The sequence below is a fragment of the Onychomys torridus genome, chromosome 2, assembly GCF_903995425.1.
Source record: "Onychomys torridus chromosome 2, mOncTor1.1, whole genome shotgun sequence".
Classification (NCBI taxonomy): domain Eukaryota; kingdom Metazoa; phylum Chordata; class Mammalia; order Rodentia; family Cricetidae; genus Onychomys; species Onychomys torridus.
In genome coordinates this window covers 63,859,828-63,887,558 of record NC_050444.1, presented here as the reverse complement: position 1 = coordinate 63,887,558, position 27,731 = coordinate 63,859,828, and the positions used below count along the sequence as shown (strand labels likewise).

Here is a 27,731-nt window from a genome sequence, read left to right as displayed (position 1 = left end):
ATCCTAAGTCATCCTTTGCACTTGGTATTTTACTTTATACTTCACAGCCACTGGAGAGACATCTTAGAAGACTTAGAAGACCAAAGCAAACCACAACTATTCTCATCTACTGTAATATAAGTTATAAGTATCTAAGACCCAAGAAAGCATCCTATCTGATTATATACTTATAATTAATAGATACCCCTTAAATACTTGCTGCCTCTTCCTGTACTCCCTTCTCCATTCCACTTGATAAAAGGCAAAACAAACTAGACTATACAAATATTCTTTCTTTTATGCTAGTTGCTCCTTGCTCACTAAATGAATTCTATTTGGCACTAGAAAAGTGAGAGAAGGAAAATACCACACGTTAGTTTTTGTCACTTAACCCCTAATTAACATGAAGTTTAGGTGCTAGGAAAGACACAGGATGGACCAAAAGTAAGCTATAATAATCTACCACTAGTCATGTGCATCATAAATGATCAATTCCTTAAAACCATTTATGATGCCTAGGTTGAGAACAGGCCTTTTGTTGGTCACTGGGTCCTTGACATCTTCCAGAATGACTAGCTGCCCCACATTCAAAACAGAACCAGTGTTAGCAGACATCTCCTCTTCTTGCTTTTCTGTCTGAAGTAGCCCAGAGATAGTGCAATGCTCTTCCTTGTGTTTCTCTGAAGGACATGCAGATCCAGACAGATCGCTGTTTGCACCCCAGTGTTCTCCAGATGCTAGAATTTCCAGCTGCCTTTCCACTTCACCAGATCTTGAAAGCCCATGAGCATAGTCACTTGGCTTGGCCTCCAACTGTTCAGTGGTCTCAGAGGGCTGAGTATAGATGTCAGCTGACTCAGGACTAGCAGTAGGCATTTGAGAAGACTCCAAAACTTTGTTTGCCTTGCTGAGGATAAGGTCCTGATCCCTGCTAACAACCAAAACTGGAGGAGAAGAGTCTGTAGGCATTTTCTCAGAGTCTCCTTTATTTTCCTTTGACCATGGAAATGAAAGATCCAGTTTCTTTCCAAACACTAGCTTTGGATCATTTCCCAGGATACCCCCTTTCCCCTCACTTGCTCCTTCAAACAGACTGGACAACTTCTTAAAACCTGACATTAACCCAGTTTCTGCTGCCATGCCACCAGATGAGCAAGAGGGATTAAAAATGGAACTCAGTGTCTTCCCATGGTCAGAAGGAGTGGATGGCAAGTGAAATTTTGGCCAACTGGCCATGTTTGGGATCTCAAAATGAGGCCTTGCCTGCTCTGTTTCCTGTGGGGCTTCAGGTGGATCTTTTTGGGCATGAAGTATATCAGAACATTCTTTGGCATAAAGCACAGATTCCTCTTGCAAAGGACAAGAAAGATCCTCTTGTGTTTCCAGTGTGGTATTACCACTGACTCCTGCCTCATCAAACAGTGTGGTTTCTGGAGAAGTGCTTGCAAGCCCCAAGAACTCTGGGTTTGTGCCAGTCGTTTGGATCTCTGGCTCTGGCTCTGGCTCTGGCTCTGGCTCTGGTTCAAAAAGTGGTTGGCTTGAAGAGGGAATCTCTTCAGCAATACAGGCAGAATGTGGCTGGGGATGTGTTGAAGGAAGACTATGCTCTGCTTCCAATGATGCCTCTGTGTCTGTGCCCTGCAACATCCCCATGTCTCCTTCATCACTCAAAGACAACATTCCTTGTCCCATATCATCCTCTGAGACAGAAGATGTAGCAAGTGCTTCAAAACTTGGGGGTTCTGAAATATTTCCAGGAATGTTATTTTTCTCCATTTCAGGTGTTAGTTTAGGGTTATCTGTCAAGGTATCTGATTCTGTCTTTGCACCAACCACAGTCACGCTACAGCTGCTGAGAACAGATTCTGAATTCAGTCCTGTAGAGGCAGCTTGTCTATGCAAGTGTTCTGGAGGTACTGATTCTACAGTGTCTCTCGAAGAACCACTCTGAAGGCATGAAGTAGGTACAGATGGTTCTTGTTTATGTGTCTCTGGTTTGGGACTTCTAAAAATTCCAAACAACTCACTTTTGAGGGGCTGAGATGGTGCATTAGAGGAAAAAGAAAAAAAGGAATTTTTCTTTGGAGATTTAGGAGTAGAAAACAGTCCAGAAAAAGTCTTCGGTTGTTCAATTAAGCACCCAGAAAAAGATTTTACTTTGGTCACAAACCCTGAAAGCATTTCTACTTTGGAGCCCAATACTGTAGACCTGTCTTCTAATTTATCTGTATCTGGGTTCTGGAGGAGCCCTGCATGCACTGGCTCTGGAGAAGCAGAAGGCGAATCCAGGGTTTGTGTTGAGAAATTGTCAGAGGCATTTCCCAGTGGCAAGTTCAATGGATCAGTGGTAAATCTTCCATTTTGGTGTTCAGTACAAACATCTAAATCATTGAGTTTTTCAATCAAAGCACTATCATGAGGAAAAGGCTTAGCGTCTAAGTCCTTGGGGAAAGTTTCCTGGTGGGAAGCCTCTTCTTCATGAGAAGCTACCCCCAGGGCTTGTTCCTGAGATTCTGGTAAATTCACTTGAAAATCAGAAGCAGTTGCTCCTTCTGCTCCTTCCTTACTGGAACTCACTTTTTCCTGGATTTTCTCTACGAGCTCATCTACAAGGGAGGTAGTAAGCTTAGTGGTGCTGTTAATGGATAAACAAGGAGCCATTTGCTCTTCATGAGCCACTTTCTGGCCTATGCTTTCTTTATGACCATTAGAAGCTTCCTTCATTGTACCTCCAGTGTCCACAGAAACAACTGGCTTCTTACAGGGCTGGGCAGTCACTGGAGCAACAGCTGAAAGGCTTTGCTTCTCCTCAGAGGTCTGCTGCTTCTCATCCAAAAATGACAAGTTAAATAAACTGAAAGCAGAGCTGTTTCGAGAGATATCCTTCTTGATGCTTAAGTTAGTGGTGGAGAAAAAGGAAGGAAGTGTGAATCGCCCTTCTGCTTGAGATTTGGCCCTTGGGAGAGCTGCAGGGGCTTTGTTCTCAGACTTTTCAGATCCAGTTAAGAAAGAAAATATAGTCTTCCTGGTTGGAAGCTCTTGTTGGGATGGAGTTGAAAATTTCAATTCTTTGTTAGGTAAATGATTCTGTTCGTTTGTATTTCTTCTGCTCAGAGTGTCAAAAGACTTTTTATCATTCCTTGGAACTTCTGTTCCTACAGATATGGCACCAGATCCTTTTGAATAGCCTCTGGGAGACTCTACGGGACTACCTGTTGCTACAGGTGGACTTGCTGATTGCTGCACCGGACGGTCTCTGAAAGGTACCTCTTCTTCATTCAGACCATTGCTCTGCATCTCCCTGGCTGATGACTCACTTAGCCCACTGTCATCAATAGTAGTCTGTTTGTTCAGGCTTCTCATCCTAACCTTCTTCTTTGAGGAAACTGCTATAGGAAGAGAATTTCCAGTATCCTGATGCAATAGATGCACAGGGTTAGGATTTGACCTGTCATCATGCTCATCAGTCACTGAAGAGACAGGCTGATCTTCAGTTGTCTGTATGAGAGAAACATTGGTTTTAAAGAAATCCCCAAGGGTACCAAAAAAACTTGAAACGCCAGAAGATTCTTTCTTTTCCTGAAATGAAATCTTTCCACCTCCATCACCATTCTTTTCCAAGTTTGACGATTCTTCCTTATTCACTTGGGTTTTAAAAAGGTTTAAAATGCCAGGTGCTTGTTTTTCATTTGTCATTGTACTTCCTGAAGATGGTTCTTCCCAACGAAAGAGTTTTAATGCACTCTTAAGCAAAGTTCTCTCAGACTCTTGGGAAGACTGGTCCTGCAGAAGTTCACAAGTCTTAGGTTCATCCCTACTAAGCTGTGGTGCAAAAGGATCTGAAATAGACTTTGCTGTAATAATTTTAACATCACCTACAACTGTGTTAGCTTTAAGAGTTGTTTGGCTTACTTGAAAATCAGACTTTAATAAACTTTCTTTTTCCATATGACCATTTTTATGGAAAGAGAATTCTTGCCTTATGTTGTCAGTAAACTCTGGTTGCTGAACATTGGGTACCATCAGCTTCTCCAAACCCTCAGGATGACTGTCTTCCTCCTCTGCGGAGTTATACGATAATTGCTTACTCAAGATTAATGGCTGAGGACCGTCACATACAGGCTCAGCTAACTCTGACTGCTGACCTATTTTCTGTATAACCAAAGCTTCTACAGATTCACTCTTGTCAAAATTCAAAGTACTTCTAATTAAGGCTCCCAAAACAGAAAATACAGGTGTCAATTTGTTCACTGATGATGTTTCTTCTTTTTGTGAACTCTTAGTAATACTTTCAGGATGAATTAAAGAGGAAGTTTCTTCAGAAGATGGCTGAAGCAAATGGAACCTGGAAAGGTGAGCTGATGACTTTTTAGCTAAAGGCCAGTTCATATCTCTCTCTATAGTTTGGCCTCTATTTAAGACATGATTGCTCATAGTTCCAGGTTTGTTTCTGAGATCCAATATACACTCAAAGTCTTCCAAACCATGGGATCTCTCTATGAAAGATCTAAAATCTCTTTTAAATTTTTGAGAATTATAGCCTGAAAAATCTAATGGTTTATCCCTTTGGTCAAAACTTGATTCAAGTACTTGAGAAAAGGTTTCTAGATTTACATACAATGACCTCTCACTTCTTGGCAAAGTTACAGATAAATCAAGAGGATCTTCAAATGGTTCTTCTTCAACATACCATACTAGATCATCTTCTTTGTCAAGAACTTTAAAACTATAGGCAGAAATAATGCTATCATCTAACACAATACTTGGAAGATCATCTGTTTCTAAATTATAATTCAAATATTCATGATAATAATAATCAGGTATAAATAAATATACATACTGCCCAGTAGAATCAGTGAGGAGAGAGTATATATACTGACCATCATGAAACATATAATATCCATAATTCCCATCCTCTGAGGGACACCAAACTCCATTTTCAAGATATGATAACCACTCCTGATACTCATAACCAAAACTTGAAAAGATATAGTTTTCATCCATTCTTAATGATGCTTGCTCCAGTAGAGAGTACATAATTTTTTCATAATCTGAAGAGTAACTTAAATCAATGGGCAATTCTTCTAGTGAATTCTTGGTCTCATTAATTGGAAGATAACCAGAGTTTCCATATAATGAGTTGGCTGCCCACATATCACCTCTTAATAAGTAACCTTCATTAAATGCTAACTGGTCGGATGATTCATATGGTAAGTCACATGAAATGACACTGTTTGGATTTGTGCCCCACTCAAAGATATTTGCATTTTGATCTTTTTGGCACAAATTTATTACTGGATTTTCTGAGTCAGGCCACAAGAAAGCATCTGCTGATGGAGACGTATTTTGATTCAACAAATGATAAACTGGTTGAAGTCCTCGGGAGTTTTTAGAGAAGTCTTTTGTATCAGGATCCCATTGAAAACAGTCCTCATCAAAACCTTGATAATGGCTTGACTTATTTAAAACATTAGTATTTAGTACTGGTGAACTTAACTTGTTTGACCTTTCATTAAGTTTTACTTCAAGAAATTGATTTGGTGTTGGCCTGTTAGCCAAAGATTTCTCTAAGAGACCCTGTTCAGTACACTGGAGTATGTTCTCAGAAGAGCAATGGTTTTCACTATCCTGGTTTTTCCATATAGGAGGGCACAGATGATTATCAACCCAACCATCAGATGATGGGATGATTTCTTTCAATAATGATAAAGAACTTTTTATGAAGCTAGAAGTTTCATTGTTTTCCACCTGGCTCCTCTGGTTCTCAGAAGTCACACATGAATCAACAGGGACTTCATCTGTGGATAAGTGCTTACTTCCATCCAAATTTTTTGTCTCATCTAAAGACTTGAGCATTACTTCCTTTGGATTATAATCGTTTGCACTGCTGTTTGACGTCAAATTAAATATTCCAGAGAGTAATGGGCTTGAGGTACTATTCTTGTGATGGGAACAGTCATTTTTCAGATTGAATACCTGTTGACTAGGCATGTTTTCTAGGGAATTAAACCTGTTTAAAAGGCCAGAAAGGAAGCCTCCTTGGGTTTCTTCTTTAGAAGTTTTATCTTTGACTTTGTCTTCATTAATGTCATTAACTAATGTGGATTTTGAAACGGCAGAAGTAAGCTCCAGTGAAGAGTATGGCATCAAGGGAAATGCCACTTGTGCAAATTTCTCAAGTTCTTCTGAGAGCTCTAAAGTTACGTGTTCTTTAGGCACAATTTCAGGGTCAGCTCTTTCATAGTGCTCTACTGCCTCATGGCTACTTGGGTTTAATTCCTCTAAACTCCTAAATTTCCCAAAATCACTATTAATATTAGAGGGTGAGTCAGACCTCATTATATGACGTTTTTCATCTTCAGAACAATGTATCTGGTCACTCTTATTAAATTCCTCTATGCTGTTAAGTTTCTCTGGGTCATTATGAACATCTGAAAATGAACTAGATTTTAATGAATTAAGTTCAACATCTTCAGGACAATTTATTTGGTCATCCTTATTGAATTCCTCAGTACTACTCAATTTTTCTAGATCATTATGAATATCTGGAAATGGACTAGATTTTACTGAACTAAGTCTGGTGTCCATGTGGCTATTTTGTAGGATCTCTTTATCAGTAGTTGCTACCGAGCTCTGAAAACTCTGGTTATTAGCAGTGTTATGAGGAAATTTAAACAAAGGAAAAACGCTTTCTTTCTCTTTTACATCCTGATGCTTTTCAGAATGGCTAAGGACACTGAAAAATGGAATGCGCAGTCTTCCACTAAATGAAAATGAATGTCCATCTTTCTTAGCACCCTTTTTCTGTCCATCTTCCTCTGGCTTAAGAATTTTTACAGATTCTGACAAAGTTTCCTTTCGACAGGTCTCAGGAGAAGTAAACAGAAACTGACTAAATGATCTTCTGAGTGGCTCAAGGAAATCATCATCACTGGTAACTTTGTCTTCCTCTAATGGCTTTGCAGCAAGCTCTTGATTTGCAGGGGTACTACCAGATACACCAAGATGCTCCCAAGTATCTTTGGCACTTAGTTTTGGTTGGTCTTGTAACAGAGAAAGATCTACACAAGGTTTTCCTTCCAATGGATTCTCAGTATCACCTTTCTCGCTTGTACTACTAGCTATGTTTGACGATTCATGGGCCACTTGTAAGGACAGCAAATGCCCCCTTGCTGGCATTTGGAGATCTGTAGTTTCTCTTTCACTTCCACTTACAGAAACAAGACCACTACTCTGGTTGCCCTCCTTCTGATTTGACTCTGAACCACACCCAACGAAGTTTTCCCTACTCAGTGCTCTGCTGTGGCCTTCATTTTTGGTTTCCTCTTTCTCAGAAAATATCTTTAATGGATTCAGCATGCCGAAAACTGACTTCATAACTGAACTCTGACTCTGTGGAGCTGAGTCCTTTCTCATAGTTTCTGTGCTGTCCTGGAAGCTTACTCCTTTAGTCTTCTCACCCAGCTGCTCATTCTCAGAGGGATTGCAGTGTCTGTCAGCACCCTTATCATCGGTTGTTTGGGGAGACAATAAAGACTGCCAAGAAAGATCTGTCTCCACTGCTGAGCTGGCATGCGTGCTAGTTCCCAAATTAACTGCCTCTGTTTGATTAAGAGTTTCTGTTTTCTCTGGAACTAAATGAACGAGTTTTTCCACAGAGGTTGTAAGATGCTTTGTGCCTGAACCTACCTTTTCTGTTAGTGAAGTGAATAAAGAACCAACAGCACATTTTACTCCATTCAGTTCAGGGAAAGACATGGCCTTGGCCTTGGCATTCTGGGTCACAGCTAAAGGTAATGTTTGATTCTCAGGTGTTTTCCGTTCTGCATTATCAACAGCAATGTTGTGTTCATGTGGTTTTCTCATTTTTGAAAGGGAACCAAATCTATTAATCTCTTCTTCCTTCTCTGCTAAATATTCTGACACTGTTTCTACCAAACACTGAAGTTCATCCATCGTGTCAACGTAATTCTCTTTGGGTCCCTCAATAGAGGAAGGGGCCATATCTTCCATGGAGTATTTGGACAAATCTCCAACTACGTTTGCATCACAGTTCACAGTTTGTAATGGCAATGCTGAATGTGCCACATAATATTCTTCAGAAAAGTCTCCCATATGGTGGACATTGGATGGATGCCATGTTGGTGACATAGTTTCCTGCTCATCAGAAATGGGGGAATCTAGAAGTTCTTCAGAAGTACTGCTGGTAGAATCTTCAAATATATCTAATGGAGCAAAATCAGTAACAGAGTGGTTCGAGCCAGATGAGTGTCCATGGATCCTGAAGCAAAAGGGCAGACCACAATCATGGCTTTTCAAGTTTGTGTTCCAGGTGCTGCTTTTCACAAATCCATTTTTGTAAGGGTACAAAACTGGATAGTTTAGTTTCTCCTTTTCAACATGACAATGGCCAGAATTCTCAGTATCAGGATATGTACATTTGTAATTAATCTTGGTATTATAATGCCATCTTTCATTATCTTCAGAATGACTGTATAAGAGTTTTTTTCTCCGCCTATCTATTGTGTTATACTGAGGATATCTGGAAAATGCAGATGTTTCACACTTATAGTCAAAATTAAGGGCAGCAGAGGATTCTGTGTGCTTGCTCTTGAGAGATATCTTTCTCAAATTGTACTCTGGCTGTTTTTGTTGGTTATGGTTCTCATCAGTTTTTGAAAAGGTCCTCATTTCTTTTACCACTACTTGCTTCAAATTTATATCACTGTTTTCTATAAAGTCTTGTGATGTTTTCCCATTCATCTCCTCATATTTATTTTCTTGCTCTTCATAATTAACATTAGAAAAAGCTGAAATAATCCTAATTTTGTCATTCTTAGCCTGCCAGTCTTGTCTGATGTAAGAGGGTAAAATTGGAGGAATAAGAGAAATAAAAAAGGAGAGACAGAGAAAAGGAAGAGATAAAGTAGTAAGACTGATACCGGTTCAATGAGTTTACAGTACTAAAACTGCCAATATAATTTTAAAAAATCAAACTGAAAAACCATGAAAAGGAGATACACATGTCAACCAACCTTGTGTCAGTACAGAGCTTTTGTACAGCAGAAAAACAACAGCTTTAAAAACAATTATTAAGTCTCACTTGTTACCATTTATCACTGCTACTGTTTCAGTTTCTTTTATTTTCTGAGAAACTAACAAAATTTATGTTTTATCAATATCCACACTAAACACACAATGTCTAAGTTTAGAACAGTTAAATATACCCAAAAAAAGTATTAAAAGAGCTCAAGAAATCTACATTTGTTGTTATATTTGAGTCTAAAAAGAAATTTAAATGAAATGTTAACTTGCTCAATGTTATAATTGAGGTTGTATATTCAAGATTATAGTCAAATGTGTATCTTTTAAGAAAACAAAAATATACATTCCAAAATAATTTTCAGCTATCAGAAGTATAACACCAAACGAGCAAAATATTTAAGCACTGTAATTTTTTGTTTGTGAAATCCAAAGGCTATAGCATTGAGGAGATAAAAGACTATCCTTCCCTTTCCTGAAAACTACAGGTCCAGTTTAAATTAGTAAGTACAGAAGCCAGCTGACCCTTCATTCACCTGGATTGGAGACACCTGCTTTATTTCTACACAGAAAAAGCCTGCAGAATAGTAGTTTTTCAGCTTAGTATGTTCTTTTATATATCTGACACTTCCTTAAGAAATAGGAATGCAGTTGAGCTTGGTGGTGCATGCCTTTAATCCCAGCAGTAGGGAGGCAGAGGAGGGCTAGACAGATAGATCTCTATTATGAGTTTGAAGCCAGCCTAGTCTACAAGTTCCAGGACAAAGTTATGTAGTGAGACCTTATCTTAAAACACTAGACAAACAAACAAAAAATGAAAGAAAGTAATAGGGATGAAGCACAAAGTGGTCATTTAGACACTAAAAGCCTTCCTTGGTTGAGAATAATAGTCTTTTAGCTCCTTTCAACGCTAAAAATGCCTTGGCTAAGTGACAGTCAACACAGAAGGACTCAGTTGTCAAACATCAAATTATATAAAAATCCCTGCTAGCCTAGATTCCCTAAGTAAGATGGTTAAGTAAAGAAATCAAACACCCTAACATCTCCCCCCCCCCTTTTTTTTAAGTCAGGGTCTCACTATGTAGCTCTAGTTGTCCTAGAACTTGTTATGTAGAACAGGCTGGCCTCAAAACAGAGCTCCACTAGCCTCTGACCCTTGGGTGCTGGGATTAATGGTGTGTACTACCATGCCCAGCTTAAACAAAACATTTTTAAAACACAGTTTCATTATTCTCCAGTGTTCTCCCAAAACAACCCAAACGTAACTCTAACATGGAAGGAATCTTTATTGTTCCAAAATAAATCAACAGACAGCCATAGTTATGGTAAATGTAATTATGTTTATGCTTCTATTTTTCCTGCAAAACGTATTTGTTCCTTGGAGGATTTGAAATTTGTTTTACTAAAAGACTGTATAACCTAAGGATCTGAGACTATTTCTATGAACTGTGTTTATATTAATGCTCATAATATCTCTTCTAAATGTCATTTGTGTATGATGTTTGCATACGTGTCCCTGTGTGTGAATGTGTGTGAAGGTGGGTGCACAGGGGTCACAGAAAGCGTGTGCAGGTCAAAGGACAAGCTCAGGTGTTGGTCTTTGCTTTCCACCTTGCTGGAAATGGAGTCTCCTACTGTTCCCTGTTGTGCATGCCAGGTTTGCTGGCCTGTGAGTTTCTGGTTCTCCTGTCTATGCCTCTCATCTCCTGGTGGGGATAAACACGGGGATTACTACCATTGTGCCACTGAATCAGTTTTTACTTAAGCTCTGAGGATCTTACCTCAGAGTGTTAGGATTGTGTGTCAAGTGCTTTACCTACCGAAATATCTCCCCAGCCACTCTGCCAAACTTTCTAAAGGAAAAATCATTTCAAAACGTTAGATTTCTTTTTAATATCTAAATAGCCAGGCATGGGGGCACATGCCTAAATAATCCCAGTGCTCTGAGGCTAGCCTGATTCACAAAACAAGCCCCAGGCCAGGCCAGTCAAGGCTACAGTTAAGACTCTGTCTCAAAAAAATAAAATAAAATAAAATAACTAAAATAAAAATGGTTACTTAAAAATCCTTTATCTATTTCTATGTTGGAAATGATAAGGTAGTTACTTTATGATTTCATTTCATATATTGATACAAGTAAATTTTAATATAAGGACAATTACAGAAAAATTTTAGAGAAATAACTTGTAACTTAAAATATATCATTAATGCTCTTCTAAGTGCTATTTGTTATAGCAACATCCAGGAAAATGAGCAAGACAATGCAATGATTAGGTATATTAATTTGTCCAAATGCAAGAATATGCAGTTATTTAGGTTGGTGCTGGCCTGTGCATCAAATGTTTGCACACACAAAGAGAATGGCAAAAATAAAACAAATTTTGATATTGCTTATCTTAAAATAGGCCAGTATAAACTAATGTCAATGAATAAAACATGTAAGCATTCACAATGCCACAATGGCAACTATCTGTTAGTCACCGCAACTCAAGAGGCTGAAGCAGGAGACTCACTTGGACTAAAGAATTCCAGGCTTGCCTAAGCAAGTATATCAAGAACCTGAAGCCTAAAATAAATAAAATAAAATAAAAAGCAACACTGGGGGTTGGGGATTCAGCTCAGTGGAAGAGAGTGCTTGCCTAGCAAGCTCAAGGCCCTGGGTTCAATCCTCAGCTCAAAAAAGAAAAAAGCATCACTGGTAAGTTGCCAAAACTCCTCTAACCTCTCACCCATGTTCATGCAAGCAACTTTAATTAAATGCACTGGATCACAAAAAAAAAAATAAATAAATAAATAAATAATGCAAAGCATGTTGAGCGATAGCTCAGCAGCAGAGTACTTGACCTAGCATGCACAAGGCACAAATTTCAGTCCTTGGCACTGCCAGAACCAACCAAACAAAAATAAATGCAAGCATTCATTCAATAAAACATTAAGAAGTAGTTGCCAACTTATGTACAATTCTTAACATATTTCATTTTAGATTCAGAATATGAAGATTGAAAACTCCATGTTATGGTTGGTATATAAGAAAACTTCATTGAAGATATTTTCAACAGTGACAGTGTATGGGGACATGATGTTGCCTAGCAGGTAGATGACCTTTTAAAGCACCAGATAAAAACTCATCAATGTACAATTTGGTGAAATGGGGGCAGGGTGAGATCATCTCTGCGATCTGGTGAATTTTAAAAGTCAAAATTAGTGAATTAGGAATGATTTTTTAAAATAACTAACCTTCCACCAATAAAATAAATGACTCTTGCAAGAACCAATAGATATTAAAAATCACTGGTAAAAGTTGTTAGGGAAATGCACCATTGATGTAATCCTAGATATTAATTTGATATAAATGAAAATGAGTATCATTATTCTGGGGAGCAATACAGTATATACTAGATGCCTTTACCAAGATATCAAATGAAGTATCCCTAAAATAAGACAAGGTATGTACTTCCTGGAGAACTATGAAGAAAGTATCACCCTATCTAGTATTTCTGCCAAAAATGTTTAAGCTGATTCTAAATACAAAGAAGCAATCAAATAAGACCAATTTAAATTACATTCTCAAAACTGATGACCTTGATTCCTCAAAAAAAATGTATCTTACACAGCTAGAGTAAAAATATAACAAAGAAATTTTGCTAAATTAAAGGAGACTATAGAAATAGGAAAACCAAATACATTTCATGATTCTTGACTAGACTGATTATACATCAAAAAGAAAAAATGGGGGCTGGAGAGATGGCTCAGTGGTTAAGAGCACTGGCTGCTCTTCCAGAGGACCTTGGTTCAATTCCCAGCACCCACATAACAGATCACCATTTTCTGTAACTCCAGTTCCAGGGGATTCAATACCTTCACACAGATATTTATGCATGCAAAATACAAATGTGCATAAAATAAAAACAAGTAAATCATTTTTAAGAAGGAAAAATTCAAGACTGAGTTTCATCATGAGACCCTGTTTCAAAATAAAATACAATAAAATTTTTAAAAAAGAAAAGGAAAAATGCACACAAAGAACACTGGGAGAACTGGAGAAATTATCTGTGTATTAGATAACATCACTGTATTATAAAAGTTCTTAGTTTATCATAGCACTAAGGTTATGCAAGATAAAGTCCCCTTTTCAGAAGCTATGTGCTTAATAAGTACTTTATAGTGATGTAACATAATGTCTGCAACTTATTATAAGGTGTCAGGAAAAAGAACACCTGTATATTAGTGATAATGAGATCAAATAAATGTGGCTACATGCTAATACAACTAATAAGTCTATAACAAGTATATGAGTAATCATCGTATTATTTCCCCAATTTTAAGTTGAAATAATTTTTTAAAACATTGGGGATTGGGAGAAGCACAAATGTGTGTTTTTATTTTATAATCACAATATATGACAATAGTCTACAGAAGGGTACATAGAATGTAGCAGCAGGAACTGGGAGACAGGAAGGAGATCGGATGGAGAAAGATCATGAGTGTGCTTAGGAGACTCTTCACTGAATGCCATATTGTACCTTCATTTATTTAAACATAAATACTGTGTACTTAAATTAATAAAATGAATTAAATTAAAATTCCAGCAAAAATACAAGATCTGCTATAATAAGATTAAATTGGTCTTCTTAGGAAGCTTCTAGGAAAATACTCAAACGGGAACGACTTCTCAAACACTTATATTGGTCATTTTCTTTGTTTTAATCTTATAAAATGTTTAGTCAAAATTATTGAACCAGAAAGGAGATGGGGTAAGAGGAATGTTTTTTTCTTTTCTTTTCTTTTTGGTTTTTCGAGACTGGCTTTACCTATGTAGCGCTGGCTGTCCTGGAACTCACTCCGTAGACGAGGCTGGCCTCAAACTCAGAGATCTGCCTGCCTCTTTTCAACCAGCCACCAGAGGTGGGCATGTCCTCACTGATAGGATCACAAAGACATGCATTCCTACTAGAAATGTATGAATGTAAGTGTGTGGGAAAGGGATCAAGAACCTACATTTAAATGCTTCTAGTTTGGCCCGTCATATTGCTACCCTTCCACTATCACATCCATCAAAGCACCAGGATCCTGCCTGTCAGTTGCCATCATGGGACCTGGATCAATACCGACCTGAGGGCCCGACGCTCTGGATAATCAAAGTCATAACTCTGCACAGAATCATTGCAAGAGTCCCGGGAACCGCCTTGAAGAAACAGCTGTTGTGGCAATCGCAGTGGTCCAGGGAACTGGTGCACAGAAGCATTGGGCTGGGTAGTTGTATGGTAAGGAGGTGGGATGCTATTGCTGGTCTCACTGCGATAGTCACTGTCTCGGTCATCAACGGCACTATCAGGGTCTTCATAGGCTGTAGAAAAAATAAAAACAGACCAACCATCCAAGTTTTACATAATGCTTCAGAACATTTCCTGCTTCTAACTTAGGTAGCCATACACCGGAAACTTAAGAATAAGAGTAAAAATTGAGCTGCACAGAAGTCCAGTGACATCAAAAACACATGCAAAATAGTCTCTCTCCTTATCAAATAAGAAATGGCAGTTTCATTTTATTGTTGATTCTTAGAGCAACACCTAAATTGCATTTTCCCAATGCAAAATTCTCTGGAATTCTGCTTTCAGTTTTCTAGTTATCATAACCTAATTAAGCTCTGCTTTGAAATGTCTCACATAGATTCTGGGTCTCTGTGATTATCAAAGGGGAAAGAGCAAAAGAGGGAAATGCCTTATGTTCCATGTCTTAGAAGAAAAAAATTTTAATTTAAAGTTGGTCAGGAGTTTTCAGCCTTTAAAATGCATGGGCTGAGAAGCCAAATACGCACATCAGAAGCTGGTCTTAGAAATCAGGACAACCAAGGCCACAGGGCTTTTGGGTCTAGTCAAAAGCTCTAAATGCAGTTTAAGAACAGCAGAACTGTCTTGCTGATACCAAGTTTTCTTAACAATTCCTATCAAGAGTGTACAACCTGTCCTCAGAATTCCCATCCTGAGCATAGGCTAGAAGAAAACTATCCACACTTCATTGACAACACATCCACATTTACTTAGCAGTGGTGAAATTAGTTTTGCTATTCAAATCAGCAACTGATGAGCTAGTTTTTCTTAATGATAACTAAGACAACTGCCATCACAAATAAAAACTGTATCTGGGAAGGAATGAACCTAATAGTACATAAACTAGCCGGGCGGTGGCGGTGCACGCCTGTACTCCCAGCACTCGGGAGGCAGAGGCAGGCGGATCTCTGTGAGTTCGAGGCCAGCCTGGTCTACAAAGCAAGTTCCAGGAAAGGCGCAAAGCTACACAGAGAAACCCTGTCTTGAAAAGCCAAAAAAAAAAAAAAAAAAAAAAGTATGTAAACTACATTATAGAGAAGCCAGATCTGATACTATACCCATGTGTGTATGATTAACAAGGTCCCACATGTCCTTTTTTGCTAAGTTCCTACTTGGCTTTCCAAGAAGAAAAGGAACATTTGCCATTCTCAAATGGAAATACGTTTAGCATGTAACAGGCAACTCATATTAGTAATTTTGAAAGATAATAATATTGGTAGCAGTGTAAGCTACAGAAATCTCCCAAAAACTATATGATCAAACTTTTACAAGGGCATTCTGGTCTTGTGTCCATACAGCAGAAATGGCAAAGACCCAATGAACTCAAATACACAAACAAAAATCCAGGTAGAACTGATTAAACACACAGCTGTAACTCCAGAACTTGCAAGGTAGTGGCAGAAGGATTAGGAATTCAAAACCATCCTCAGCTACATAACAAGTTCAAGACCAGCCTGGGCTATATGAGTTCTATCTCAAAAAACCCTGAAAGAATTACAAGTACTGGCCAGATGAACTAATTTTGGGTTTGGGACAGAATATACAATGAGATGTAATACTTAAACAATGGTTGTAATTAAAAAGAAAAACAAACAGTGATAAGGAAAGAATCCCTGGGCGTCAATGTCAGTCTGCAGACAGCAATTCCACTAAACAGATGGGAACAAGAAAGAAATGCATTTGAGCACTGACGTCCAATGACATTTGTGGGTGTAATTGGGGCACAGGGGTAAGATGGTTTGTGAGTCTTTTCTATCTGAATTTAGGGTAAAAAAAAAAAAAAGTGAAGCTGCTGGGGGACACCAAGGACTTCTTAGTAAAAAATTGCACTGAGTTTATGGTAACATATAAACACTTAAAAAATAATAATAAAGGAGAATGTCACAGCCAGGCATGGTGGTGCACACCTTTAATCTCAGCACTTAGAACTCAGTAAATTCAAGGCCAGCCTGGTCTACAAAGTGAGTTCCAGGACAGCCAGGGCTACACAGAGAAACCCTGTCTTAGAAAAACCAAAAAAAGGAAAAAACAAAAAGGAAAGAAACTAAAAAGGGAAATTAGGGAAAAGGTAAGCCCTTCAGCTTAAATAAAAAGTTGTGTTTGAGTGTGTCAGGCACTGCCTCTGCCTCCCAAGTGCAGGGATTAAAGGCGTGCACTCACCACCGCCCAGCTACTTTTTTAAATTTAATGAAAAATCCCATGATAAAGTTTATTTGAAGATGACAAATTAAAAGGCTGGGAATACTTGCTCATTCAAATACTGGATGCCTACACATGGAAGTCTAAACAACACAGAAGATTAAGAATATATATGAGCCGGGCGGTGGTGGCGCACGCCTTTAATCCCCAGCACTTGGGAGGCAGAGGCAGTCGGATCTTTGTGAGTTCGAGGCCAGCCTGGTCTACAGAGCGAGATCCAGGAAAGGCACAAAGCTACACAAAGAAACCCTGTCTCGAAAAAAAACAAAAAAAACAAACAAACAAAAAGAAGAAGAATATATATTAGCGGGGGCTGGAGAGATGGCTCAGAGGTTAAGAGCACTGACTGCTCTTCCAGAGGTCCTGGGTTCAATTCCCAGCAACCACATGGTGGCTCACAACCATCTACAGTGAGATCTGGTGTCCTCTTCTGGCTTGCATACATGACTACATAATAAATAAATGAATGAATGAATGAATGAATGAATGAATGAGAATAAGAATATATATTAGCTTAATGGGAGAATGGAAATATGCCAAATACTGAATTCTTATTCAAGGAAGGTACTACATGAGAATACCATAAGCCAGACACTATATGACTCAAAAGGAATGGAAGTTCACTTCAGGATATGGGAGGAAGGGAAGCTTTATGGAGATGTAGGTAGGAAAGAGTGGAGTGGGGAAGGGAATGCCTGCTAGAGTCCAGATAAGAAAGATGGGCATCATGAAAGGATGTATCTATATAGATATGTATCTGATATGTATATACGAGATGTGTGTGTGTGTGTGTGTGTATACACACACACACACAGAGATGTATTAAAAATGGTAATTCACTTGGCAAGTACATGAAAGGCAATAATAAAAAATAAATGCCTAGGAAAGGTAATTTAACCTGCAGCAAAGATGGTCCTCCAACCACACAGAAAACACTGAAGACAACTGAATGAAATACTGAATGCTGCAGCTTTCCAGCATGTAGTACTCCTGGATTTGGTCACTGTCTTTAAGTCCTGAATACCACTAGAACTTTATTGGTCAGAGAAGAAACAAAAGAGAGCTGATACATAGTCTTCATGGCTTACTTTTTTCCACTTGAGAAACTTAAAATTTCTGATCTTTCCACAGAAGTACTTAGACATTCCAATGACAATGACATTTAAGTCTGATTGTATATCTGCTGGATACCTAATCACTGAGACTGGTCTTGCCCTGCCTGTGGACAAAATCAGTCTAGAATTGAGCATTTTGCTGGAAAGAACTGGCTTCCTGCTCTCCAAGCTTAAGAACAAAGGTGGATTCCAGTCTCTGTGGGCTGCTTCAGGAAAAGTCAAACCACAGCCTCTGCCTCTCATTTCCTAAAAAGACACAAGGCTAGACTAATAAATCAGAAACATCAGTCTAGTCTGTAGATCTTCCCAGCTTTATCATCACACAGCCACACTAAGATGCACAATAACCCTGTCTCTAGTTCAGCTCCGAATGAACCTTCTTCCGGCCATAGCTCTCCTATGTCAGGAGACCAATAGTGCCAACACCAAAGGCTGGTGGCACCATTTGTGTCTAGGGAATAAAGTTCAGTTGTCCTATTAGAGTCATAACTGCAACTTTGATGTTTAAATCTCACTCAAAATCAGTCTCTTCTCTTTCCTTCTCCCTTTTCTCCCTCTCCCTACCCCACCCTCTGCTGCCATATTTAAATTTAAATTTAAAGGGAAGGAAAAGAGAACTGCATCACATATACTGGTATGCATGAATATCCAGCTTCAGCTTCATAGCTGAGAGGGAAAACATTAAAGGGGAAAAATCCAAGAGAAATGGGCTGGCAAGATGGCTCAGCAGGTAAAGGAACCTAATGACCTGAGGTCAATCCTCAAGACCCACATGGTGGAAGAAGAGAACCAACTCCTACAAGTTGTCCTTCGACCTCCACACTCCCACTGTGCCGCACCCACTGCACACAGATATAGTCAGTCAGTCAGTCTGTCTGTCTGTCTGTCTGTCTGTCTGTCTGTCTCTCTCTCTCTCTCTCTCTCTCTCTCTCACACACACTCACACACACACACACACACACACACACACAGGTGTAGAAAATGGTAAGGAATTGAAATGCTTACGTACTCTGATGCGCTCCCCAGCCCAAATAGGTCCAGTGACCTAAGGAAACCACAAAGAAGAAGCAAAAGAAGTATGACAGATAATTTTAGTAGCAATTCAAAGATCACTCTTCCCCTTACCAATTCTTATATGCCTTATAATACTCCTGCCTACTATATTCATGGGGCAAGAGCTTTACATTACAGATTATCTACCTTTTAAAAAGCATGAAGCAAACTTATACAATATTCTTGTTCTTTGCAGTTTACTATAAAACAAAACTGCTGATTTGGTACTAATCAAACTTCCTTCTAGGTCTCTCAAATATCATCATTTAGGAGCTCATATGTCTTTGCTTAGTCAAAATAAAACCTTGATCTCCTGTCTCAAACAAGCACTTCCTTGTCCCTAAGTTCTCTAAGCTTGGGGCCTGCCACAGTATGTCCATAAGAAGCTCAGCTGCTATAACACGTACAAAGGAGTGATCAGCCATCTGAGATCCAATCTTGCTACTCTCTACAGAGGACATTTAAAAGTGGGGAAGAGCAATGTCTATCTCTTAAAACTTATCCTATAATTTTCTAATATGTAATAAAAATATCCTAGTATATTGGATCCTTAGAGGAAGCTACTTTTTTCTGAATTATATATAACATTTTAATTAAGACTATCACAATCACACTTGAAGGATAAAATTAAAATAAAAGCATTTTCTATCTACTTTTCAAAGTAAAAAGTCAAAAATTAGTTAAATTTAAACTCTGTCCTATACCCAAACTGAATTTGGAACAAAAAATTGGATAAAGATCAGCAGTTATTCCTAGGAAATGGAAATAATTTAGCTTCCTTATTAGGAACATAAGCTTTAAAGTCAAAGCACAATTCTCCTAGCCTATTACCTATGAAGAATCTGACCTTGAAAACATCATTGCAGATGCTTCCTCGTCTGTAACATAAGAATAACAGCATAAGCCCCCCTGTGTCACTCTAAATTTGATGAGGAAATGCACATCAAGTACTTAGTCCCCGGAATATGGTCAGCAGCTCTCATCTGATGGTGTGTCAGGATGCCAAGTTTTTGCTTGTCTCATAGGTTCCTAATAAACAGGGGCAGAAAGGAAACAATTCCTTGGCCTGTGCTCTCTGACAGTCCTATGGTCCACAAGGAATACTCAATGTCTGGTTCACAAGACCCTCAGAATCTTGAGAGTATGACTGTCTTGAAATTTTACAGTAAGACCCAAAATTCTGGGGGCATCAGCTGATGGCAATGCCAGCTGGTTGCACTTACCTGACTGCCCTACTAGTCTACTACTGGTCTGACGGGCAGACTGTTTAGCTCACCACTGATAACCCTGTTATTCCTGGGCGTTCACCTTCTTCCTACCATATAGCCTCCTCTTATTACTCCTCAGAGATGGTACATTGGTGTAGTGTGCCATTTAAAGTTTTTTATAATTGGGTTAATTGTCTACTCATGGGTAGGGGATAAAAAGAAAATTCTCCCAGGCTATAGTACCGTTGCCATAGCAACTGCTAGAGGGTAATTTCTATTGTATCACATAGAATCTTAGCATACATTGCTCCAGGCAAGTGACAAGGTTGTTTCTCTAACTCTGAGCCCAAAGGCAACTCTCCCTGCAGACATTGCTTCTTCCTTGTGCACGCCACAACAGAGCAGCTTATTCTACTTAATTAAATATGTATCTATTACCTAAAGAAATTGAATGCATAATCTGACCCCATCTACGGGTACCATCCTAAAACTGGGGTCAGGGAGAGGACAGGACAAAACCCACATCTCAGGCTCTTCAAATAAGCTAGCTCTATTCTCACTACTTCAGCCCAGTAACACTGTTAACAGAAATAATACTAGTTTAATCCAGAAAGTTCCCTTCCGCAACCCCAAAATTAATACATCTCACTAGTTTATGGGACAATAATTAATAATAGTTTTACTGAGCCAGGCAGTGGTGGTGTACACCTTTAATCCCAGCACCCGGGAGGCAGAGGCAGGTGGATCTCTGTGAGTTCCAGTCCAGTCTGGTCTACAGAGTGAGTTCCAGGACAGGCTACAAAGCTACACAGAGAAACCCTGTCTCGAAAAGCCAAGGGAAAAAAAAATAGTTTTACTATGAAAGTTCCCAATCACAGGGCATCTTCAGTAGTGGAATTATCTGGAAGACAATATACACTACTACATCTTTTAAGAGGAAGGAGATAGGATCCAACTTGTCTATTTCATAAAAAGAACAGTGGTGCAGTGTAGCCAATGATCTACTGGTATAGTGGGGCTGGTTTAAAAAAAAAATAAAAAAGCTGTTGTATACATTTGTCAATAGCCTGAATTATATATGTGACAGAGAGGGTGGGAAGACAAGGACAGATCCATGAGACATTCTGGAGGTAAAAAAATCAACCAGGTTTGATGAGTAACTGAATAGCAAGCTTTTTAGCTATGCTAGTAAATGAATGTAACAATCACTGAGAAAAGGTACATAAATAGGGGGTCAGGATGAATGACAGGATCAAGTGAAAATTAGGCATGTTAACTTTGGGGTATCTATTGGATATATTAAATGAATTTTATTCAACACACACCTGGGTGTCTGAATACAGTACTCAGAAAAGAGTAGAGATTTTGAAGTTTTCAGAATATAAATTCCTATGAAGAAATGTCTTTTTTCTGTTTTGTTCTTTGGTTGTATTGTGTCTAAATAATACTAAATGGAAAGAAGAAGCTCAGGTAAGATGGCCCAGTGGGTCCAAGCATTTGCTTTGCAAGCCTGAAGACTTAAGTTTTAACCCTAGAAGCCATATAAAAGTCAGATGTTCTGACTGGCATCTGTAACCCCAGTACTCCTATGTTAAAATGAAATGTAAAGACAGAAGAATCAGCTTGAAGCTGGTGTGTGCAGCACAGGAGGAGATATCCTGCCTAAAAAAAAAAAAAAGATGAGAAGAGAGAATCAACTCCTAAAAAGCTATCCACATGCATACCATAGCAAGCACACAGTCTCTTTCTCTCACACACAATAATAATTATAACAATAATAATAATTACTATTTTTAAAGCAGAAGTCCAAGCAAATACTTATAAATGGATGAATAAAAACAAAAACATAGGTGTATAAGAACACTGGGAAGATGGCAAATTAAGACAAAAAAGAAGCTGTGGCTAAAGCCCCAGGTGGAGCTCCAGGAGCCCAATCGGCGAGAAAGAGGAGGGATTTTATGAGCGAGAGATGTTGAGACCATGATTGGAAAAAGCACAGGGACAAATAGCCAAATTAGTGGAAACACATGAACTATGAACCAATAGCTGTGGAGCCCCCAACTGGATCAGGCCCTCTGGATAAATGAGACAGTCGATTAGCTTGAACTGTTTAGGAGGCCCCCAGGCAGTGGGACCAGGACCTGTCCTTAGTGCATGAACTGGCTTTTTGGAGCCTGGGGCCTATGCTGGGACACTTTGCTCAGCCTGGGTGAAGGGAGGAGGGGACTGGACCTGCCTGGACTGAATCTACCAGGCTGAGCTGAATCCCCAGGAGAATCCTTGCCCTGGAGAAGATGGGAATGGGGGGTGGATTGGGGGAGGGAGGGAGGGGGGCCAGGAGGAGGGAGGACAGGGGAATCCGTGGCTGATATGTAAAATTAATTATAAAATTTTTTTTAAAGCTGTGGCTATAGCTCAGAAGTAGAGCACTTTATTAGCATATGCTCAACTTTCAGGAAAAAAAAAAACCAGAAAGAACAAATGAACAAATTAACTGCTGCTAGTCATACAGGTACATACCTGTAATTTAAGCACTGAGAAGGCTGAAGGAGAAGGGTCACAAATTCAAGGCCAGCCTGGGCTATGAAGCAAGACTGTTGTCAAGAAACCAAAGAGACAGTGTGGGAGGAGGGGTTACAAAGAGAAGAATAACAACAATCACCTTTTAAACAAGAAGGGAGAGGCCAACTTCAACAACTGATAGTACAGTGTCCTCATGGAGACACTGAAACTCTTATTCTAGCAAGTGCAGACCATTCTAGGGAATGCTCTTGGCATTCCTTGTAAGGTTGTGCACACATTATACAATCCACTTATATCCCTGCTTGATTTTTATCCAAAAGAAATAAAAACATGCTCACACAAAAACCTGTACAGGAATATATACAATTGTTTGTTTCAGTTTTTAGAGTGACAAATACTGGAAATAGAAATGTCCTTCAATTGACAAATTGGTAAACAAACTGGCACATTCAGAGTAGTATGTTAATCAGCAATAACAAGGTATGAACCACTGCCACAGGTAGGTGTATCTCAAACACATTGTAAGTTAAAGAAGATAGACTCAAAAATCTATGTGCTAAGTGATTCCATTTATATGCTATTCTGGAAAAGGAAATACGGAGATATAGAAATTAGTTGTTGCTATGGGCTAAGAGTGAAAAAGGCCTACTATAAAGAGGTACAAGGAATTTTTAGGCATGAAAAAGTGGCTGTATATCTCAACTATGGGGGAAGTTGCAAACTATGGTTCTCTAAAATTCCTAACTATATGCTAAAAGGCAAATTTTATTGTATTTAAATTACACACTGATAAACAAGTCTTTTGATACAAGCAGAAAAGTTTATAAGACTCTGCAAAGAAGTCATATAGACAGGACACAGGTAGGCAGCACAATGATCAAAACTGAAAAGCCCTGCTGGATTAGAAATAAAGAGGCTAACAGTTACTTCAAAGAAATCTCAATGGATGAAAGCTACAATACATGAGAGAAGGATTTTAAAAAAAGAACAAAAAAGAAAGCTACAATATCAACTTATCAGATGTTTATGCAATGAAAGGAAAGTTTTCACAATTTATCCAATAAAATGCCAAATATGAGCAGAGAAGAAAAGTTATTACCTATCACAGGATGTCACAGAGGAAACAAGCAACAAAAAGACAATAACCAAATGTACTACAGAAAAGAATTGGTAAACAGTATCCTAAGAGCTTGAACCAGCAACATTCTCAAACTGGACATTCACAGATGCCAAGTGAATCTAAAGATGACTACTTTACTGTCTCTAATAAATGTATAATTACAGAATCAGCCTTTTCAGAACTTAAGGCAGATACCCATTGAAATCCAAAGTATGTATCAATAGTATGATGACTATATTTTGATTGAAGAGGGGGCGCATTTTGAGGTTAGAGAAAAACCTGACACAAGAGAAACTCCTGGAATCCACAAAGATAACCCCAGCTAAGACTCCTAGCAATAGTGGAGAGGGTACCTGAACTGGCCACCTACTATAATCAGAGTGGTGACTACCCCAATTGTTATCAGAGATTCTTCAGGCAAATTTATTAGGGTACACAATATATCACCACAGATACTCTATACAATAACTGATGGAAGCAGATGCAGAGATCCATCGGGATAAACTCTGAGAGTCTTGCTGAAGAAAGGGAGAAGGAATTGTATGATCCAGGGGGGTCATGAGAGGGGAACCCACAGAGACAGCAGACCTGAGCTCATGGGAGCTCATGGACTCTGGACCAACAATTAAGGAGCCTTTGTGGGACCAACCTAGGCCCTCTGTATGTGTGACAGTTGGGTAGCTTGGTCTCTTGATCTAGCAGTGAGATCAGGACCTGTCCCTGGCACTTAGCTGGCTTTTTGGAACCTGTTCCCTATGCTGGATTACCTTGCCCAGCCTTCATGCAAGGGGAGGAGCTGGGTCCTACCTCAGCTTGATATGCCATGCTTTGTTCAACCCCATGGGAGGCATGCCCCTTTCTGAATGGAACAGAGGAGGAGTGTGAGGGGATGGGGGTAGAAGGGAAGCTCAGGGAAGGGGGGCTGGGAGGAGAGAAGAAAGGGGAAACTGCAGTCATATAAAATAAATGAAAAGCATGGTATTTAAATAAAATAAAGTAAAAAAATACTACTTTAATGAGCATATTAATGTTTCCACTTCTGAAGAGCCTTCAACCTCTTCTGCTCACATGTTTAACAGAGGAATAGTCGATCCTTCCCTAGCTCAGTGGCACCTGTTAGGAAGAATCTAGAAAGCTAGCTAGCACTCTCTAGGAGATTGGAAAATTCACACCATTTTTGTTACTTTCACACTCAATACAACACTGAACATTTCTTGAACTAAAGGAATGATTCCTGAAAGCATAGTTATAGCACGTACCAATTCTCTAGCTAAAATGTGGGATTTCTTTTTTCACATGCCAAACAAATCTCTAGCAGATACCAACTGGTGTCCTATAATTTGATTCACATTTGACACAATCCACTTGGAGATAACATCAGATTACTCAGGTAAAACCAACCCTCAAAACTTCTCACCCACCTCAGATACAAACACAAATCCCAGGCACATGCTTCCAACAAATCAACTACAAACTGGGACTGTCCTGATCCCTGGTTTCGGTCTGACTATTTGCTAAGATGAATCAAAGAAATCAAAAGGCAGACTTTACTTATTCCATCAATTTTAATAAAGAATATTACAAAGTATACAGAGGAACAGCCATGAAGTAATATTTAAGAAATGGTCTGAAGGGGGACAGAATGCAGGAGCTGTTACCCTCCCAACATGTGAATGTTTGTACTAATGCAGAGGTTTTCCAAATACATAGTTGGGGTTTTTATAAAGTTATATAGAGCCTTTAGTCCCAGCACTCAGGAGGCAGAGGCAGGCGGATCTCTGTGAGTTGGAGGCCAGCCTGGTCTACAGAGCAAGATCCAGGACAGTCACCAAAACTGCAAAGAGAAACCCGGTCTTGGGGGAAAAAAAAAAAGGTACATAGATATAACCAATAAGTCCACTTTCTACTCCCTTTCCTAAAGGATGTTAGGGGAAAACTTCCCAAGCTCCTTGACATAGCTTTGTCTTTTAGGTGATCAGTTCTCCATCCAGGAGCCTACCAGGAAGCAACTCCTTAGAATAAAACATCCTTAATTCCCAGGACATTCTCAGGCACTGAGAGCTCTTTGTCAGGAACAAAGAAATAAATACACCTTTTTCCTTGCTATCAACCACAATACTGCAGGTCCTCACTGATAACGACAACAATGGGTTTACAATGTTAAAAGCTCTCTGATACAGAAGCATTAGCAAGTATACCTTAAAATCTAAAACTACCAGCACGCAGGAGTCAGAAGCAGGTGGATCTCTGTGAGTTCGAGGCCAGACTGGGCTACAGAGTGAGTTCCAGGAAAGGCTCCAAAGCTACACAGAGAAACCCTGTCTCAAAAAACAAAATCTAAAACTACTTAACTTCAACAATGCAAAACCAGAAACCATGGGCCTATTCCTAAAACTCCTTTTTACTTCATCTCTCAGTAAAATCTGTCAGTAAGCTTGAGAAATGTGGCTCAAGTCTCCTTCCTCTTAGCCTTCCTCGGATGTCTAAATGTCCCTATGAAGACATTTAAGACTTAAACCTGGCTTACTACAGACTTTCTGCTAGACCTCCAGGCTTCTCATCACTGTCCCACTCAATCTCCCTAGCATTTAATCAGATTTAGAAAAAAAATTAGTCTCACTTCTAGCCACATATTGCCCTTTTTAATAATTTATTACAGGTTATTCAGTATTTCTTTCTATGGCTTTTAAATGATATAAACATCAGATCTCAGTGGTGACTAGTCTCTCAAAATCATGCTTTAATTCCTCAGAGATGGGTGTCTCAGTCCTCACATACTCAGGAGGTGGAACCAGCAACAGCCTGGTTTCCTCTCCCTTCCTCTTCTGAAACGGAAGCATACTCTGCTCTTTGCATAAAGCCAAGCATTCTAGTTTGCAACCAGACAAACCTGGGTTCAGTGCTATCACTTACTAGCTATGACACCTTAGATTGGTATTGTCTCTCTACTCGTTTTCTCATTCATTAAAAGTGACAGTTAATGTTGCCTTTTCCTCATGGTTGTATAAATATTGAAATAGCATGTATGTAGCTATCATGGGAAATAACAGGTATTCCCTAATATTCCTTCAATAATTGGTATTCCCAAACTCCAGTTAATTCTTCTTACCCAGTGCTCAGTAAATCTAGTCCAATATCTCTTTATCAAAATAAAAACTGACAATTCCTTTACAAGTTATACATACACCTTTACCCCTGTGATCCAGCCATTCTACTTCTAGGTTTTTTAACCAAAAACCAAATACACAACACACACACACACACACACACACACACACACACACGTAAAATATCATGCACACAAAATAAAAATAAATTTTTAAACAAAAATTTTTTGAAAATCAAATGACTCCTAATGATTTTTAGTCTGCAATACTCAGATCGGTGCCTTGTCCAGCCATCATCAGAGAGGCTTCCTCCAGCAGTAGACAGGAGCAAGTACAGAGACTCACAACCAGATATTCAGAGAAAGAGTCTAAATTGGAGGTCTCCATCAGGTCCCTTCCTTGGAAATGGGGGAACCCCATGGAAGAGGGGGAGGAAAGACTGAAGGAGTCAGAGGGCATGGAGGACACAGGAGAACATGCCCACCGAATCAACTAAGCAGGGCTCACATGGGCTCACAGAGACTGAAGAGGCAAGCAGGGGGTATGCAAGGGTCCACACCAGGTCCTCTGGTGTATGTTATGGCTCTTAGCTTGGGAGTGGGTGTGTCTCTGACTCTTTTGTCTGTTTTGGGGACGCCTTTCCTCCTATTGGGTTGCCTTGTCCAGCCTCACTATGAGGGCTTTTGTCTCATATTCTTGTACCTTGTTTTGGCCTGTCTGACTGCCGTCTCCTGGAGGTCTGCTCTTTTCTGAGGGGAAATAGAAGGAGAGTGGATCTAGGAGAGAAGGGAGGTAGGGAGGAACTAGGAGGAACAGAGGAAAGGAAAACTATGTTGGGATGTATTGTATTCGAGAAGAATCTACTTTCAATTTTTAAAAAGTTTAAAAAACAAAACAAAAACAAACTAAAATTCTAGGAAGCCAAATTGAATACATAGTGACAGAAAGGCCATCGGATGTTGTCAGGAGATGGGGTAATGAGATGAACAAATGGCAAGAGCATGAAGAAACAGAGATGGAAAGGTTTTGTATTTTCATTGAGGTATGTCACTATG

At 39.2% G+C, this 27,731-nt stretch overlaps 1 protein-coding gene across 9 annotated transcripts in view; it reads right to left on the bottom strand.

Moving 5' to 3' along the window:
- Unc13b (unc-13 homolog B) overlaps window positions 1-27,731 on the bottom strand; it is a 198,288-nt gene that overhangs the window by 77,525 nt on the left and 93,032 nt on the right. For 4 of the 9 annotated variants that reach the window (XM_036177284.1, XM_036177285.1, XM_036177288.1 and 1 more), the window contains exons 8-9: window positions 18,675-18,710; window positions 14,134-14,368 (exon numbers count right to left, since the gene is read on the bottom strand). In XM_036177284.1, coding sequence (XP_036033177.1) covers window positions 14,134-14,368; window positions 18,675-18,710 — 271 coding nt within the window. Of the gene's footprint in view, window positions 1-511; window positions 8,522-14,133; window positions 14,369-18,674; window positions 18,711-27,731 lie in introns of all 9 variants that reach the window. The other 5 variants (XM_036177286.1, XM_036177287.1, XM_036177290.1 and 2 more) reach the window with 2 other exon arrangements.